Source organism: Rhinoraja longicauda, chromosome 13, assembly GCF_053455715.1.
Source record: "Rhinoraja longicauda isolate Sanriku21f chromosome 13, sRhiLon1.1, whole genome shotgun sequence".
Taxonomy (NCBI): Eukaryota; Metazoa; Chordata; class Chondrichthyes; order Rajiformes; family Arhynchobatidae; genus Rhinoraja; species Rhinoraja longicauda.
The window spans coordinates 32,372,132-32,390,036 of record NC_135965.1 but is presented as its reverse complement, the minus strand read 5'-3'; the positions used below and the strand labels follow the sequence as shown (position 1 = coordinate 32,390,036).

General features: G+C 42.2%; 1 protein-coding gene across 1 annotated transcript in view; it reads right to left on the bottom strand.

The window, feature by feature from the left end:
- Nucleotides 1-13,441: 13,441 nt before the first annotated feature.
- LOC144599218 (rho guanine nucleotide exchange factor 9-like) overlaps nucleotides 13,442-17,905 on the bottom strand; it is a 49,968-nt gene continuing 45,504 nt past the window's right edge. Inside the window, exons 8-9 of the mRNA XM_078409975.1 lie at nucleotides 17,513-17,756; nucleotides 13,442-13,572 (exon numbers count right to left, since the gene is read on the bottom strand). Coding sequence (XP_078266101.1) covers nucleotides 13,442-13,572; nucleotides 17,513-17,756 — 375 coding nt within the window. The remainder of the gene's footprint in view (nucleotides 13,573-17,512; nucleotides 17,757-17,905) is intronic.

Below are 17,905 nucleotides of genomic sequence, written 5' to 3'. Positions count from 1 at the left end.
CAAAAAGTCTATTCCTTACTCCCAATTCCTCCGTCTACGCCGCATCTGCGCCCAGGATGAGGTGTTTCACACTAGGGCATTAGAGATGTCCTCATTCTTTAGGAAACGGGGCTTCCCCATCTCCATTACAGATGAGGCTCTCACTAGGGCCTCCTCTATATCCCGCAGCTCCGCTCTTGCTCCCTCTCCCCCCATTCGTAACAAGGACAGAGTCCCCCTTGTCCTCACCTTCCACCCCATCAGCCAAGGTAACCAACAAATTATCCTCCAACATTTCCGTCACCTCGAACGGGATCCCACTACTGGCCACATCTTCCCATCTCCACCCCTTTCTGCTTTCCACAGAGACCGTTCCCTCCGTAACTCCCTGGTCCTTGCAAAAGTGCAATTACAATACAATACAATACAATACAATAGAACTTTATTTATCCAAGGAAGGAAAATGATCTGCCAACAGTCATAAACACACAAAACACATGAAACATGAAATTAAAGTGATGAGTGGAAAGGATTGGGGATGTGCAAAGTTTGGGGAGGAGGGCGGGGGGTTAGTCAGTCTCAGTCTACCCCACGACGACAGAAGGGGGAGGAGTTGTACAGTTTGATAGCCACAGGGAAGAAGGATGTCCTTTGGCACACTGTCCTGCAACCAGTCTGTTGCTGAAGCTTCTCTACAGGTTGACCAGTGTGTCATGGTGGGGCTGAGCTGTATTGTCCAGGATGGTCTGCAGGTTGAGGAGCATCCTCCCCTCCAATACCACCTCCCATGAATCCAACTCCGCCCCCAGGACGAAGCCAGCCTTCCTGATGAGTTTGTTAATCCTATTGGCATCCACGGCCTTAACCCTGCTGCCCCAGCACATGGCAGCGAAGAAGATGGCACTGACAGCCACCGATTAGTAGAACATCTGTAACATTTTACTGCAGACGTTGAAGGAGCGGAGCCTTCTCAAAAAGTACAGCCGGCTCTGTCCCTTCGTGTTCAGGGCCTCAATGTTCCTGGATCAGTCCAGGTTACAGTTAACAGTTAACCAATTGGTAAATCCAGAGAAGGACAGTTGGAAGATCTGTTTCTACACTAGAATCAAATCTTAATTAAAACAAAGGTTACCATTTAGTTTAGTTTAGATTAGTTTAGTTTGGTTTAGTTGAGTTTAGAGATACAGTGTGGAAACAGGACCTTCGGCCCATCGAGTCTGCACCGACAGGCGATCCCCACACATTAACACTACCCGACACACAAATTAGGGATAACTTTACATTTACACCGAGTCAATTAACCTACAAACCTGTACGTCTTTGGAGTGTGGAAGGAAACTGAAGATTACAGAGAAAACCCATGCAGGTCACGGAGAGAACGTACAAGCTCCATACAGACAGTACACCTAGTCAGGATCGAACCTGGGTCACTGGCGCTGTAAGGCAGCCGCTTTACCGCTACACCACCATGAAATTACAGTTTAGTTTATTGTCATGTGTACTGAAGTACAGTGAAAATCTTTTGTTGCGTGCTATCCAGTCAGCGAAAAGATAATACATGATTACAATAATCGAGCCATTTACAGTGTGTAGATACATAAGGTAATAACGTTTAGTGCAAGTAAAGCCAGCAAAGTCCGATCAAGGATAGTCTGAGGGTCACTAATGAGATAGATAGCAGTTCAGGACTGCTCTCTGGTTACGGTAGAATGATTCACGTGCCTGATAATAACAGGGAAGAAACTGTCCCTGAATCTGGAGGTGTGCAAACTAGTCCTTACATTTTATGCTATGTGATTGGGATTGGATCAAGACGCAAATATTAACTATGTAATGAAGTTCAGACACAAGGACTTACAAATGCTGATTTACCAAACGGTCCAGCCTCACATTACATAATGAAGTACTTTTTATTGTGAAGTGTGTCTGCTGAATTACAGCACATTTTGCAAATTGTCTGCTTGCCCCATAGATGCTACGTTTATCTAAATTAAATTACTTCTGTGGCAGAATAAAAGCTATTGTTTGAAAACCATTCACCGTTTTATGACAAAAGAACATCAAAGTATAGTATCCTCGGTAATGAGTGACTTATGGAACTTAAACTACTCCTTTTCCAATAGCTCGTCCATTACAGCATTAACACAAGATCTTCAATTTTGTGTTTGTAAAAATATCTGAGTATTAAAACATGTTACTGTGATCCGACTATGAGCATTTATAGTATTCTGTAGTCCTATTTAATTATGAATGGTCATACCGTTCCCCTGTCCCTTAATGGATCCTCTCAAGAGTTTAAATATGGGCACTCAAGCTACCCTTTTGAACATTGCAATCTCTGTATCACCAGGTGAAAAAATATTCAGTCATCTGAATGGATGAAGCTCAAGTATGGGAATTTAATTGGTGTTGGCTTCATAGTTTGGCATTTCTTGATTAGGTTATTATTCTGAAATAAAGTTGCAACAATGAAAGTGAAGTAGGTGACTTCAGCAACTGCCCGGCTGCTTCTGATGTTTACACCAATACAAGCTCTGCTATGCTGCGATCCTGATCTTTTATCTTTCGCTTATTTTCATTTTGTTCCCCATTTCATTTCACACAACTCATTCAACAAGCTTTTGATGGGTTATTGAACGAGGAACTATTGAACCGTTAGCCAATTCTCTTATTATTTAGCTATTTAAAGTCCTCCTTGGCCACAGAGCCAGTCAATTTCCCTCTACCAACACTCTTCTCCGTCTAGTGTAGTTCCATCCAGTATAGTGTAACAACGTTTTCTTCGACCCCTTCCACTTTCTCCGAATTCTAAGATGCAGCTTGGGTACTCTTATGGACCTCCAAAGGGATCCCACCACTAGCCATATCTGCTCATCTCCATCCCTTTCCGCTTTCCACAGAGACCGTTCCTTCCGCAACTCCCTGGTTAACTCATCCCTTGCCACCCAAACCAACCCCTCCCCAGGAACCTTCCCCTGTAACCGCAGGAGATGCAACACCTGTCCCCACACCTCCTCCCTCGATTCCATCCAAGGACCCCGACAGTCCATTTTTCACTGATGACTTCTAGTGATAGACAATAGACAATTGACAATAGGTGCAGGAGTAGGCCTTTCGGCCCTTCAAGCCAGCACCGTCATTCAATGTGATCATGGCTGATCATTCTCAATCAGTACCCTGTTCCTGCCTTCTCCCCATACCCCCTGACTCCGCTATCCTTAAGAGCTCTATCTATCTCTCTCTTGAATGCATTCAGAGAATTGGCCTCCACTGCCTTCTGAGGCAGAGAATTCCACAGATTCACAACTCTCTGACTGAAAATGTTTTTGCTCATCTCCATTCTAAATGGCCTACCCCTTATTCTAAAACTGTGGCCCCTGGTTCTGGACTCCCCCAACATTGGGAACATGGTTCCTGCCTCTAACGTGTCCAACCCCTTAATAATCTTATACGTTTCGATAAGATCCCCTCTCATCCTTCTAAATTCCAATGTATACAAGCCTAGTCGCTCCAGTCTTCAATTGCAGGTTTGTGCATCACTGTAGTCTTTTACAGGATGACAAAGCATTCTGCTTTTAATTTAGGAGTCCTAGCTGAGTTAATTGTGTACAATTCTCACTAAATAATTGGCAAAATTACTTCAAAATTACAGCACAAATGTACTGCCAGATGAAATTATATGCAGGAATTAACAATATTAAAATTACAGAGCATTCTACTTAAAACACAAAAGAAAACAAAACTGCGAGTGGACGTCTTGGAATGACCTTGTTTATAGTAATTTCCTTGAGCATGACGCTGTAAAAATACAAATGATGGAGAGAGCCCACTAAAAATGTATATTCTCTGAAGAAATTTCTTTTGAACAGGTGAGTCTCTCACACTCAGTATACCAAAGGTTACAACACATGCCTCCACATCCTGCTGAGATTTACCATTGCCAAGTGGAAGTGTTGCCTATTTGGCTATCCATGGAGGCACAAGAGCGTGGCCAGGGCAAATGATCTTCAAGTGGCTCCAAGGAGTAGCACATCTACATTTCCATTACGAGAAAATTTTACCCTTGAAATTGCGCAGCTTGGATGACTTCCTGCGCCCGGGCTGAGATAAGAAAGACAACTGTTCCTGCGTCACGGTCGATTGGTTCAGTGCTGGAAAGTCATAGTTGGTTTCGTCTGAGACAGAAGAAAAAATGGTTAGAGATCTCAAATCAAACAGAATGAGCAACAATAACCTCTGGCTATCAGTTAAAGTGGACAGTATTAGAAGACCATGTTTTTGACTTCCTTGTTTATAAACTGAGAATTATTTCCATCTATACTTTGTCAGACTTTATATGGTATCATTAGGTCCAACTGTGTATTTTACTGACTACTGTTTTGTAGTATCTGTCTGAATTTTGGTACAGAAGCAATAGGTTTAATAATGTGATTGGACACGCTATAACAAAAATAGATGAAACCTACATCAAATATGTTTGCAAAAAAATTGCAAATATTATTATTTTGGACTGCGAAATGTTGGGACACTATCATTTTTGCCTTCTTCATAATGCAGTAAACCCTCATTATAACAGATCATAGAGGGGTAATGGTGTCTGTTATTGCCAATTGTCCACTATAATTGAGTACGGTATTATCATTACACATCTTTGAAACAAAGATTGCAGACGATCATTAATGCACAAAAGGACACAAAGTGCTGGAGTAACTTAGCAGGTTAGGCAGCATCTCTGGGGAACAAGGATAGGTGACGTCGGGACACTTTTTCAGACCAGCGAGCCCTTCTTCACCCGCTGCCTGACGTGTCTGTTGTTGCGGCTCACGTTGTAGCCCCTGGGGACAACGCTTCCTTCAGGCCGCTGCCACTGACAGACTTGCTCAGTCGCCATGGGACTCCCTTCCCCCCTCACCTCATGCCATTCCTTCCTGTCGGCCGTTACTTTGTTTGCTACCCGCTCCATCTCTGCTTCCGCCTCCCTCTCCCAGGGTGGAGTGTGTCGGCAACTCCGGGGGAGAAAGAGGAGGCAGCAGTAGGGGAGGGAGCGGCCGAGTGGAGGAGAACAACCGGAGGTGGAGGAGGAGGAAGAGACGGCGATGGAGCGGGGAGTGGACAAAGCAACGGCCGACAGGAAGAAGCAGCAGCTGGTGTGAGGGGACCGAGTATGTCCTGTAGGTGGCAGCAGTCTGAAGAAAGCGCTGTCCCCAGGAACTACAACGTGAGCCACAACAACAGCCGCATCAACTGGACCTTGCAGTGGGTCAGGAAGGGCTCGCTGGTGCACCTTGTAAGTGGCAATGGGTTTACTGTATCTTTACACATTAAGCAATTTCAACTCAATTCATTAAAATAATTACTTATTTGCAACATAACAAATAATTACTTATTTGCAGGCAATACATTAGAGAGGACTGACAATTCTCAGGTTGTGCTGGATAATGGCAAGGAAAATATGTGGATCCATAACCAAGCATTATGAAATTATGAAGAAACTCATCCCCCGTTTGATTGTACTAACTACACTAATGTGTCACCAAACTGTGCTCGGCTTCTGAAATGTATTCTACTGAAGTCAATAGAGCAGAATTCTGGAAGCAAAGTACAAGGTACTGACACCCATAATGGAAAATGCTTTGCATTTCTAGTTGGGCATGAATTTCTAGCCACAAAAAAAAAAGTCAAAGACCAAAGCAAAACATGGGTTGAAACTATTTTCTATTGAATAATTTTGAAAGTTGCAATTTTCCAAGCATAGCACTTGGAAGTAACTAATCAAAAGTGTCTTGATTGTCTAATTAAAAGTATTTTGAGTGTTTTGATTTGTCAGCATAATTTCTGCCCTTATTGGATTAATTAGCACAAAGACTGCAATGTACTAATTGTTTTTATATTCAGTGCAAATAGAATTTCTACAATTTCTGCTTTCTTTGTGTTGGTTTTGAAAACATTATATCAGAGAAGGCCAACCTCAAACTGCTAATTTTTGGGGATTTCTGCTAATTTTAGTTGCCTCCAGACTGAGGAGGTTCCAAAATTTAAAATTACATTATATTAGCATTAGGCTACTCTGAATGTCCCCCAGTATGTTGGTGAGTGGTAGAATCTGTGGCTGTTGGGAGAGTTGATGGGAATGTGAGGAGCACAAAATGGGAGGTGTGTAAATGGGTAATGGTGAGCATGGACTCAGTGAGCCAAAGGACCTGGGACTGACCTTTCTGTCCTGGGCCTCCTCCATTGTCAGAGTGAGGCCAAACACAAATTGGAAGAACAGCAACTCATATTTTGCTTGGGCAGCTTACAACTCAATGGTATGAATATTCATTTCTCTAACTTCAAGAAACCCTTACATCCAGTCTCTCACCACCCCTCTCCACACTCTAGTTTCTCTGTCATCTTGGTGAATTTCACTATCTGTATAATTCGTTATCACCAAGCCCACAGCCAACAATGGGTTGTTTCCTTGATCATCGTTCCTTTTTTGCATATCTTTCATTCATTTGTTCTCTATCTTTCTATATCACCGTCTATATCTCTCGTTTCCGTTTACTCTGCCACTCAGTTTGAAGAAGGGTCTCGACCCGAAGCGTCATCTACTCCTTTTCTCCAGAGATGCTGCCTGACCCGCTGAATTAATCCAGCTTTTTGCGTCTATCTTCGAGCCAAAGGACCTGTTCCTGTGCTTATATGACTCTATGACAATCTCTGTCTGTCAGAGATGGCTTCTCCGATACAAACTGCTCCATTTCAGTCTCATTATGTGAAGCTGGAATTTATTGAAAGAACCATTTTATGATACGTTTGTTTTTAGTTTAATGTTAGCAATCGTACGCAACATTGCCATTAAAATAAAATTTCCTGTGTTTAATTGTGCCAATGACTCAAGGCTCATAACATTTAAATGCAAAATGAACTGCACATTATAAGTGTAAGAATGCCAATCCATGGATTCCCTGAGCAGCAACGTTTGGGGGCATATTTTCAGGTATTTCTATGGTTTCCCTTTAGCTTTTAATACCTTGTCCTCTGCCTGGAATCCATTGTGTTCCTGAAGCCCAACATGTCACATAATGAGGGCTTGATTATTTTCAGTCCAAAGAAAAGTCCCCAAAAATTCTCAAACGCAAAATCAACTATTTCCTTATTATTGAAAAAAAGCTCATTGATAAATGTCAACTATGTAGAATATACGTTCGAATTCATTGTTTTAAGAATTGGTCTTAAGTAAGTCCAAATATTGAAATGGCGACCAACCGATCCTATTCATTTGTGGGGTGCTTTGATCAACACATGAAGAAAAGAGTTGAGAAACAAAACTGCTTGTGATGCTGCCATGGATTTTAGGCTATAGACTTTAGAGATACAGTGTGGAAACAGGCCCTTTGTCCTACCGACACCTGTTGACCAGCGATAACCCTGTATAGGAGCGCTATCCTACATACTAGGGACAATTTACAATTAACATAGCCAATTAACCTACAAACCTGTACATCTTTGGAATGTAGGAGGAAACCGGAGCACCTGGCGATAACCCATACCATCTCAGGGCGAACGTACAAACTCTGTACGGACAGCACCCATAGGCAGGATCGAACGCCGGTCTCTGGCCCTGCAAGGCAGCAACTCTACCATTGCACCGCCCTAAAGGAGTGGAATGTTTTGTTGAAGATATAATGAAGCTGAAGTCCAATGTCTTCTATCATTGTTATTATTTCCCATTTTGTTTACAGAGACTCGTAGTTGATATATTGTTTGAGTGGTTTATTTACAAAACTAAAAACCCAATTATTACTGAAAACGAATGAAATATGAAATTAGCTTAAACAGAACTAAATTTAAAACCGAAAAAGTCGAGGGTTAAGTAAAGCATAACTATCATCTAAACTGTTGCCTAGTTATCTGTGGATCCTCTCAATGCCAGCTAATATTTTGGATAAGTAATCTTATTGAATCAACTATTCAAAGCTTTAAAATGGACCTTTTCTCCATTGTTATTTTAATCCATACCACAAGGACACTTTCAATATTTCGCGAGGGTAGGGACTTGGAAATACTTTAAATATGGGACCTTGTTTCCCCAGCCATTCTAACCTGCCTACGAATACATTTGTCTTACCGAATTTATCGCCTTCAGCAATATTTCTCTCCTCTTGAAAGGAACAAAGCCATAATTGTTTGTCTGCAAGACTCTTTGCAAAGAAAAGTCTACAACGGTCTTCGAAATGCTTGCTTCTAAGTTTGAAAGCATATTTGACTTTAGTGTTAAATTCCTCGTCGAGCCCATCAACCAAATCTTCCATCATGCCGGTTTCTGTGTAGATTCGTTCTTTGTAGTAAAGTATGTGTCGACGTATCAGGTCCTGTCAAGTATGCCAAAGTGCAACTGTTAATCCTATTATCAGTTTTAATTATTAAGCTATTATATCAATATCCGTTTTATTGTTTTGTCCGTAATACACTTACAAAAATGTCTTCAAATTTGCCTTAATCCTGACAGCCAGTGTAAATTTTGTAACTTCTCTTTGCCTTCCTAATTTCCTTTTTAAGCATCTCCCTACACTTGTAATGCCCTTAATGGGCCTTCTCTATCTTTAGTTATCCATACATACCAGATGCTCTCTTTATCTTTTTTGTTATCCATCCATTGATGCCCCTTGACATCCAGGATTCCTTTTACTGTTACCATGGCTTTCACCCTTAAATCATTTTTTATTCTCTTCATACTCTCATCAACTCTCTGCTGCATCAACCAATCTCCCAAAGGAACCGAACCAAATTAATTTCCAACTACCTCGACTCCATCCTATCCCCCCTAGTCAAATCCCTCCCCACCTACGTCCAAGACACCTCACACGCTCTCCATCTCCTTAATAACTTCCGGTTTCCAGGCCCCCACTCCCTCATCTTTACCATGGATGTCCAGTCACTCTACACTTCCATCCCCCACATGGATGGTCTTGAAGCCCTCCGTTTCTTCCTCGACCATAGAACCAGCCAATCCCCATCTACTAACACTCTCTTCCGCCTAGCAGAGCTGGTTCTCACCCTCAACAACAACTCCTTTGACTCCTCCCACTTCCACCAAACCCGAGGCGTAGCTATGGGCACTCGCATGGGCCCTAGCTATGCCTGCCTCTTTGTCGGGCACGTCAAACAATCCCTGTTCCAGATGTACACTGGCCCCATCCCTGAACTCTACCTCTGCTACATTGACAACTGCATTGGTGCTACCTCTTGTACCCATGCAGAACTCATTGTCTTCATACATTTCACCACTAATTTCCATCCCGCTCTTAAAAATACTTGGACCATCTCCGACATCTCCCTACCATTTCTGGATCTCACCATCTCCATCACAGGAGACAGACTAGAGACTGACATCTACTACAAAACCACGGACTCCCACAGCTATCTGGACTACACTTCTTCCCACCCCGTCTCCTGCAAAAAGTCTATTCCTTACTCCCAATTCCTCCGTCTACGCCGCATCTGCGCCCAGGATGAGGTGTTTCACACTAGGGCATTAGAGATGTCCTCATTCTTTAGGAAACGGGGCTTCCCCATCTCCATTACAGATGAGGCTCTCACTAGGGCCTCCTCTATATCCCGCAGCTCCGCTCTTGCTCCCTCTCCCCCCATTCGTAACAAGGACAGAGTCCCCCTTGTCCTCACCTTCCACCCCATCAGCCAAGGTAACCAACAAATTATCCTCCAACATTTCCGTCACCTCGAACGGGATCCCACTACTGGCCACATCTTCCCATCTCCACCCCTTTCTGCTTTCCACAGAGACCGTTCCCTCCGTAACTCCCTGGTCCTTGCAAAAGTGCAATTACAATACAATACAATACAATACAATAGAACTTTATTTATCCAAGGAAGGAAAATGATCTGCCAACAGTCATAAACACACAAAACACATGAAACATGAAATTAAAGTGATGAGTGGAAAGGATTGGGGATGTGCAAAGTTTGGGGAGGAGGGCGGGGGGTTAGTCAGTCTCAGTCTACCCCACGACGACAGAAGGGGGAGGAGTTGTACAGTTTGATAGCCACAGGGAAGAAGGATGTCCTTTGGCACACTGTCCTGCAACCAGTCTGTTGCTGAAGCTTCTCTACAGGTTGACCAGTGTGTCATGGTGGGGCTGAGCTGTATTGTCCAGGATGGTCTGCAGGTTGAGGAGCATCCTCCCCTCCAATACCACCTCCCATGAATCCAACTCCGCCCCCAGGACGAAGCCAGCCTTCCTGATGAGTTTGTTAATCCTATTGGCATCCACGGCCTTAACCCTGCTGCCCCAGCACATGGCAGCGAAGAAGATGGCACTGACAGCCACCGATTAGTAGAACATCTGTAACATTTTACTGCAGACGTTGAAGGAGCGGAGCCTTCTCAAAAAGTACAGCCGGCTCTGTCCCTTCGTGTTCAGGGCCTCAATGTTCCTGGATCAGTCCAGGTTACAGTTAACAGTTAACCAATTGGTAAATCCAGAGAAGGACAGTTGGAAGATCTGTTTCTACACTAGAATCAAATCTTAATTAAAACAAAGGTTACCATTTAGTTTAGTTTAGATTAGTTTAGTTTGGTTTAGTTGAGTTTAGAGATAGTGTGGAAACAGGACCTTCGGCCCATCGAGTCTGCACCGACAGGCGATCCCCACACATTAACACTACCCGACACACAAATTAGGGATAACTTTACATTTACACCGAGTCAATTAACCTACAAACCTGTACGTCTTTGGAGTGTGGAAGGAAACTGAAGATTACAGAGAAAACCCATGCAGGTCACGGAGAGAACGTACAAGCTCCATACAGACAGTACACCTAGTCAGGATCGAACCTGGGTCACTGGCGCTGTAAGGCAGCCGCTTTACCGCTTCGCCACCATGAAATTACAGTTTAGTTTATTGTCATGTGTACTGAAGTACAGTGAAAATCTTTTGTTGCGTGCTATCCAGTCAGCGAAAAGATAATACATGATTACAATAATCGAGCCATTTACAGTGTGTAGATACATAAGGTAATAACGTTTAGTGCAAGTAAAGCCAGCAAAGTCCGATCAAGGATAGTCTGAGGGTCACTAATGAGATAGATAGCAGTTCAGGACTGCTCTCTGGTTACGGTAGAATGATTCACGTGCCTGATAATAACAGGGAAGAAACTGTCCCTGAATCTGGAGGTGTGCAAACTAGTCCTTACATTTTATGCTATGTGATTGGGATTGGATCAAGACGCAAATATTAACTATGTAATGAAGTTCAGACACAAGGACTTACAAATGCTGATTTACCAAACGGTCCAGCCTCACATTACATAATGAAGTACTTTTTATTGTGAAGTGTGTCTGCTGAATTACAGCACATTTTGCAAATTGTCTGCTTGCCCCATAGATGCTACGTTTATCTAAATTAAATTACTTCTGTGGCAGAATAAAAGCTATTGTTTGAAAACCATTCACCGTTTTATGACAAAAGAACATCAAAGTATAGTATCCTCGGTAATGAGTGACTTATGGAACTTAAACTACTCCTTTTCCAATAGCTCGTCCATTACAGCATTAACACAAGATCTTCAATTTTGTGTTTGTAAAAATATCTGAGTATTAAAACATGTTACTGTGATCCGACTATGAGCATTTATAGTATTCTGTAGTCCTATTTAATTATGAATGGTCATACCGTTCCCCTGTCCCTTAATGGATCCTCTCAAGAGTTTAAATATGGGCACTCAAGCTACCCTTTTGAACATTGCAATCTCTGTATCACCAGGTGAAAAAATATTCAGTCATCTGAATGGATGAAGCTCAAGTATGGGAATTTAATTGGTGTTGGCTTCATAGTTTGGCATTTCTTGATTAGGTTATTATTCTGAAATAAAGTTGCAACAATGAAAGTGAAGTAGGTGACTTCAGCAACTGCCCGGCTGCTTCTGATGTTTACACCAATACAAGCTCTGCTATGCTGCGATCCTGATCTTTTATCTTTCGCTTATTTTCATTTTGTTCCCCATTTCATTTCACACAACTCATTCAACAAGCTTTTGATGGGTTATTGAACGAGGAACTATTGAACCGTTAGCCAATTCTCTTATTATTTAGCTATTTAAAGTCCTCCTTGGCCACAGAGCCAGTCAATTTCCCTCTACCAACACTCTTCTCCGTCTAGTGTAGTTCCATCCAGTATAGTGTAACAACGTTTTCTTCGACCCCTTCCACTTTCTCCGAATTCTAAGATGCAGCTTGGGTACTCTTATGGACCTCCAAAGGGATCCCACCACTAGCCATATCTGCTCATCTCCATCCCTTTCCGCTTTCCACAGAGACCGTTCCTTCCGCAACTCCCTGGTTAACTCATCCCTTGCCACCCAAACCAACCCCTCCCCAGGAACCTTCCCCTGTAACCGCAGGAGATGCAACACCTGTCCCCACACCTCCTCCCTCGATTCCATCCAAGGACCCCGACAGTCCATTTTTCACTGATGACTTCTAGTGATAGACAATAGACAATTGACAATAGGTGCAGGAGTAGGCCTTTCGGCCCTTCAAGCCAGCACCGTCATTCAATGTGATCATGGCTGATCATTCTCAATCAGTACCCTGTTCCTGCCTTCTCCCCATACCCCCTGACTCCGCTATCCTTAAGAGCTCTATCTATCTCTCTCTTGAATGCATTCAGAGAATTGGCCTCCACTGCCTTCTGAGGCAGAGAATTCCACAGATTCACAACTCTCTGACTGAAAATGTTTTTGCTCATCTCCATTCTAAATGGCCTACCCCTTATTCTAAAACTGTGGCCCCTGGTTCTGGACTCCCCCAACATTGGGAACATGGTTCCTGCCTCTAACGTGTCCAACCCCTTAATAATCTTATACGTTTCGATAAGATCCCCTCTCATCCTTCTAAATTCCAATGTATACAAGCCTAGTCGCTCCAGTCTTCAATTGCAGGTTTGTGCATCACTGTAGTCTTTTACAGGATGACAAAGCATTCTGCTTTTAATTTAGGAGTCCTAGCTGAGTTAATTGTGTACAATTCTCACTAAATAATTGGCAAAATTACTTCAAAATTACAGCACAAATGTACTGCCAGATGAAATTATATGCAGGAATTAACAATATTAAAATTACAGAGCATTCTACTTAAAACACAAAAGAAAACAAAACTGCGAGTGGACGTCTTGGAATGACCTTGTTTATAGTAATTTCCTTGAGCATGACGCTGTAAAAATACAAATGATGGAGAGAGCCCACTAAAAATGTATATTCTCTGAAGAAATTTCTTTTGAACAGGTGAGTCTCTCACACTCAGTATACCAAAGGTTACAACACATGCCTCCACATCCTGCTAAGATTTACCATTGCCAAGTGGAAGTGTTGCCTATTTGGCTATCCATGGAGGCACAAGAGCGTGGCCAGGGCAAATGATCTTCAAGTGGCTCCAAGGAGTAGCACATCTACATTTCCATTACGAGAAAATTTTACCCTTGAAATTGCGCAGCTTGGATGACTTCCTGCGCCCGGGCTGAGATAAGAAAGACAACTGTTCCTGCGTCACGGTCGATTGGTTCAGTGCTGGAAAGTCATAGTTGGTTTCGTCTGAGACAGAAGAAAAAATGGTTAGAGATCTCAAATCAAACAGAATGAGCAACAATAACCTCTGGCTATCAGTTAAAGTGGACAGTATTAGAAGACCATGTTTTTGACTTCCTTGTTTATAAACTGAGAATTATTTCCATCTATACTTTGTCAGACTTTATATGGTATCATTAGGTCCAACTGTGTATTTTACTGACTACTGTTTTGTAGTATCTGTCTGAATTTTGGTACAGAAGCAATAGGTTTAATAATGTGATTGGACACGCTATAAGAAAAATAGATGAAACCTACATCAAATATGTTTGCAAAAAAATTGCAAATATTATTATTTTGGACTGCGAAATGTTGGGACACTATCATTTTTGCCTTCTTCATAATGCAGTAAACCCTCATTATAACAGATCATAGAGGGGTAATGGTGTCTGTTATTGCCAATTGTCCACTATAATTGAGTACGGTATTATCATTACACATCTTTGAAACAAAGATTGCAGACGATCATTAATGCACAAAAGGACACAAAGTGCTGGAGTAACTTAGCAGGTTAGGCAGCATCTCTGGGGAACAAGGATAGGTGACGTCGGGACACTTTTTCAGACCAGCGAGCCCTTCTTCACCCGCTGCCTGACGTGTCTGTTGTTGCGGCTCACGTTGTAGCCCCTGGGGACAACGCTTCCTTCAGGCCGCTGCCACTGACAGACTTGCTCAGTCGCCATGGGACTCCCTTCCCCCCTCACCTCATGCCATTCCTTCCTGTCGGCCGTTACTTTGTTTGCTACCCGCTCCATCTCTGCTTCCGCCTCCCTCTCCCAGGGTGGAGTGTGTCGGCAACTCCGGGGGAGAAAGAGGAGGCAGCAGTAGGGGAGGGAGCGGCCGAGTGGAGGAGAACAACCGGAGGTGGAGGAGGAGGAAGAGACGGCGATGGAGCGGGGAGTGGACAAAGCAACGGCCGACAGGAAGAAGCAGCAGCTGGTGTGAGGGGACCGAGTATGTCCTGTAGGTGGCAGCAGTCTGAAGAAAGCGCTGTCCCCAGGAACTACAACGTGAGCCACAACAACAGCCGCATCAACTGGACCTTGCAGTGGGTCAGGAAGGGCTCGCTGGTGCACCTTGTAAGTGGCAATGGGTTTACCGTATCTTTACACATTAAGCAATTTCAACTCAATTCATTAAAATAATTACTTATTTGCAACATAACAAATAATTACTTATTTGCAGGCAATACATTAGAGAGGACTGACAATTCTCAGGTTGTGCTGGATAATGGCAAGGAAAATATGTGGATCCATAACCAAGCATTATGAAATTATGAAGAAACTCATCCCCCGTTTGATTGTACTAACTACACTAATGTGTCACCAAACTGTGCTCGGCTTCTGAAATGTATTCTACTGAAGTCAATAGAGCAGAATTCTGGAAGCAAAGTACAAGGTACTGACACCCATAATGGAAAATGCTTTGCATTTCTAGTTGGGCATGAATTTCTAGCCACAAAAAAAAAAGTCAAAGACCAAAGCAAAACATGGGTTGAAACTATTTTCTATTGAATAATTTTGAAAGTTGCAATTTTCCAAGCATAGCACTTGGAAGTAACTAATCAAAAGTGTCTTGATTGTCTAATTAAAAGTATTTTGAGTGTTTTGATTTGTCAGCATAATTTCTGCCCTTATTGGATTAATTAGCACAAAGACTGCAATGTACTAATTGTTTTTATATTCAGTGCAAATAGAATTTCTACAATTTCTGCTTTCTTTGTGTTGGTTTTGAAAACATTATATCAGAGAAGGCCAACCTCAAACTGCTAATTTTTGGGGATTTCTGCTAATTTTAGTTGCCTCCAGACTGAGGAGGTTCCAAAATTTAAAATTACATTATATTGGCATTAGGCTACTCTGAATGTCCCCCAGTATGTTGGTGAGTGGTAGAATCTGTGGCTGTTGGGAGAGTTGATGGGAATGTGAGGAGCACAAAATGGGAGGTGTGTAAATGGGTAATGGTGAGCATGGACTCAGTGAGCCAAAGGACCTGGGACTGACCTTTCTGTCCTGGGCCTCCTCCATTGTCAGAGTGAGGCCAAACACAAATTGGAAGAACAGCAACTCATATTTTGCTTGGGCAGCTTACAACTCAATGGTATGAATATTCATTTCTCTAACTTCAAGAAACCCTTACATCCAGTCTCTCACCACCCCTCTCCACACTCTAGTTTCTCTGTCATCTTGGTGAATTTCACTATCTGTATAATTCGTTATCACCAAGCCCACAGCCAACAATGGGTTGTTTCCTTGATCATCGTTCCTTTTTTGCATATCTTTCATTCATTTGTTCTCTATCTTTCTATATCACCGTCTATATCTCTCGTTTCCGTTTACTCTGCCACTCAGTTTGAAGAAGGGTCTCGACCCGAAGCGTCATCTACTCCTTTTCTCCAGAGATGCTGCCTGACCCGCTGAATTAATCCAGCTTTTTGCGTCTATCTTCGAGCCAAAGGACCTGTTCCTGTGCTTATATGACTCTATGACAATCTCTGTCTGTCAGAGATGGCTTCTCCGATACAAACTGCTCCATTTCAGTCTCATTATGTGAAGCTGGAATTTATTGAAAGAACCATTTTATGATACGTTTGTTTTTAGTTTAATGTTAGCAATCGTACGCAACATTGCCATTAAAATAAAATTTCCTGTGTTTAATTGTGCCAATGACTCAAGGCTCATAACATTTAAATGCAAAATGAACTGCACATTATAAGTGTAAGAATGCCAATCCATGGATTCCCTGAGCAGCAACGTTTGGGGGCATATTTTCAGGTATTTCTATGGTTTCCCTTTAGCTTTTAATACCTTGTCCTCTGCCTGGAATCCATTGTGTTCCTGAAGCCCAACATGTCACATAATGGGGGCTTGATTATTTTCAGTCCAAAGAAAAGTCCCCAAAAATTCTCAAACGCAAAATCAACTATTTCCTTATTATTGAAAAAAAGCTCATTGATAAATATCAACTATGTAGAATATACGTTCAAATTCATTGTTTTAAGAATTGGTCTTAAGTAAGTCCAAATATTGAAATGGCGACCAACCGATCCTATTCATTTGTGGGGTGCTTTGATCAACACATGAAGAAAAGAGTTGAGAAACAAAACTGCTTGTGATGCTGCCATGGATTTTAGGCTATAGACTTTAGAGATACAGTGTGGAAACAGGCCCTTTGTCCTACCGACACCTGTTGACCAGCGATAACCCTGTATAGGAGCGCTATCCTACATACTAGGGACAATTTACAATTAACATAGCCAATTAACCTACAAACCTGTACATCTTTGGAATGTAGGAGGAAACCGGAGCACCTGGCGATAACCCATACCATCTCAGGGCGAACGTACAAACTCTGTACGGACAGCACCCATAGGCAGGATCGAACGCCGGTCTCTGGCCCTGCAAGGCAGCAACTCTACCATTGCACCGCCCTAAAGGAGTGGAATGTTTTGTTGAAGATATAATGAAGCTGAAGTCCAATGTCTTCTATCATTGTTATTATTTCCCATTTTGTTTACAGAGACTCGTAGTTGATATATTGTTTGAGTGGTTTATTTACAAAACTAAAAACACCCAATTATTACTGAAAACGAATGAAATATGAAATTAGCTTAAACAGAACTAAATTTAAAACCGAAAAAGTCGAGGGTTAAGTAAAGCATAACTATCATCTAAACTGTTGCCTAGTTATCTGTGGATCCTCTCAATGCCAGCTAATATTTTGGATAAGTAATCTTATTGAATCAACTATTCAAAGCTTTAAAATGGACCTTTTCTCCATTGTTATTTTAATCCATACCACAAGGACACTTTCAATATTTCGCGAGGGTAGGGACTTGGAAATACTTTAAATATGGGACCTTGTTTCCCCAGCCATTCTAACCTGCCTACGAATACATTTGTCTTACCGAATTTATCGCCTTCAGCAATATTTCTCTCCTCTTGAAAGGAACGAAGCCATAATTGTTTGTCTGCAAGACTCTTTGCAAAGAAAAGTCTACAACGGTCTTCGAAATGCTTGCTTCTAAGTTTGAAAGCATATTTGACTTTAGTGTTAAATTCCTCGTCGAGCCCATCAACCAAATCTTCCATCATGCCGGTTTCTGTGTAGATTCGTTCTTTGTAGTAAAGTATGTGTCGACGTATCAGGTCCTGTCAAGTATGCCAAAGTGCAACTGTTAATCCTATTATCAGTTTTAATTATTAAGCTATTATATCAATATCCGTTTTATTGTTTTGTCCGTAATACACTTACAAAAATGTCTTCAAATTTGCCTTAATCCTGACAGCCAGTGTAAATT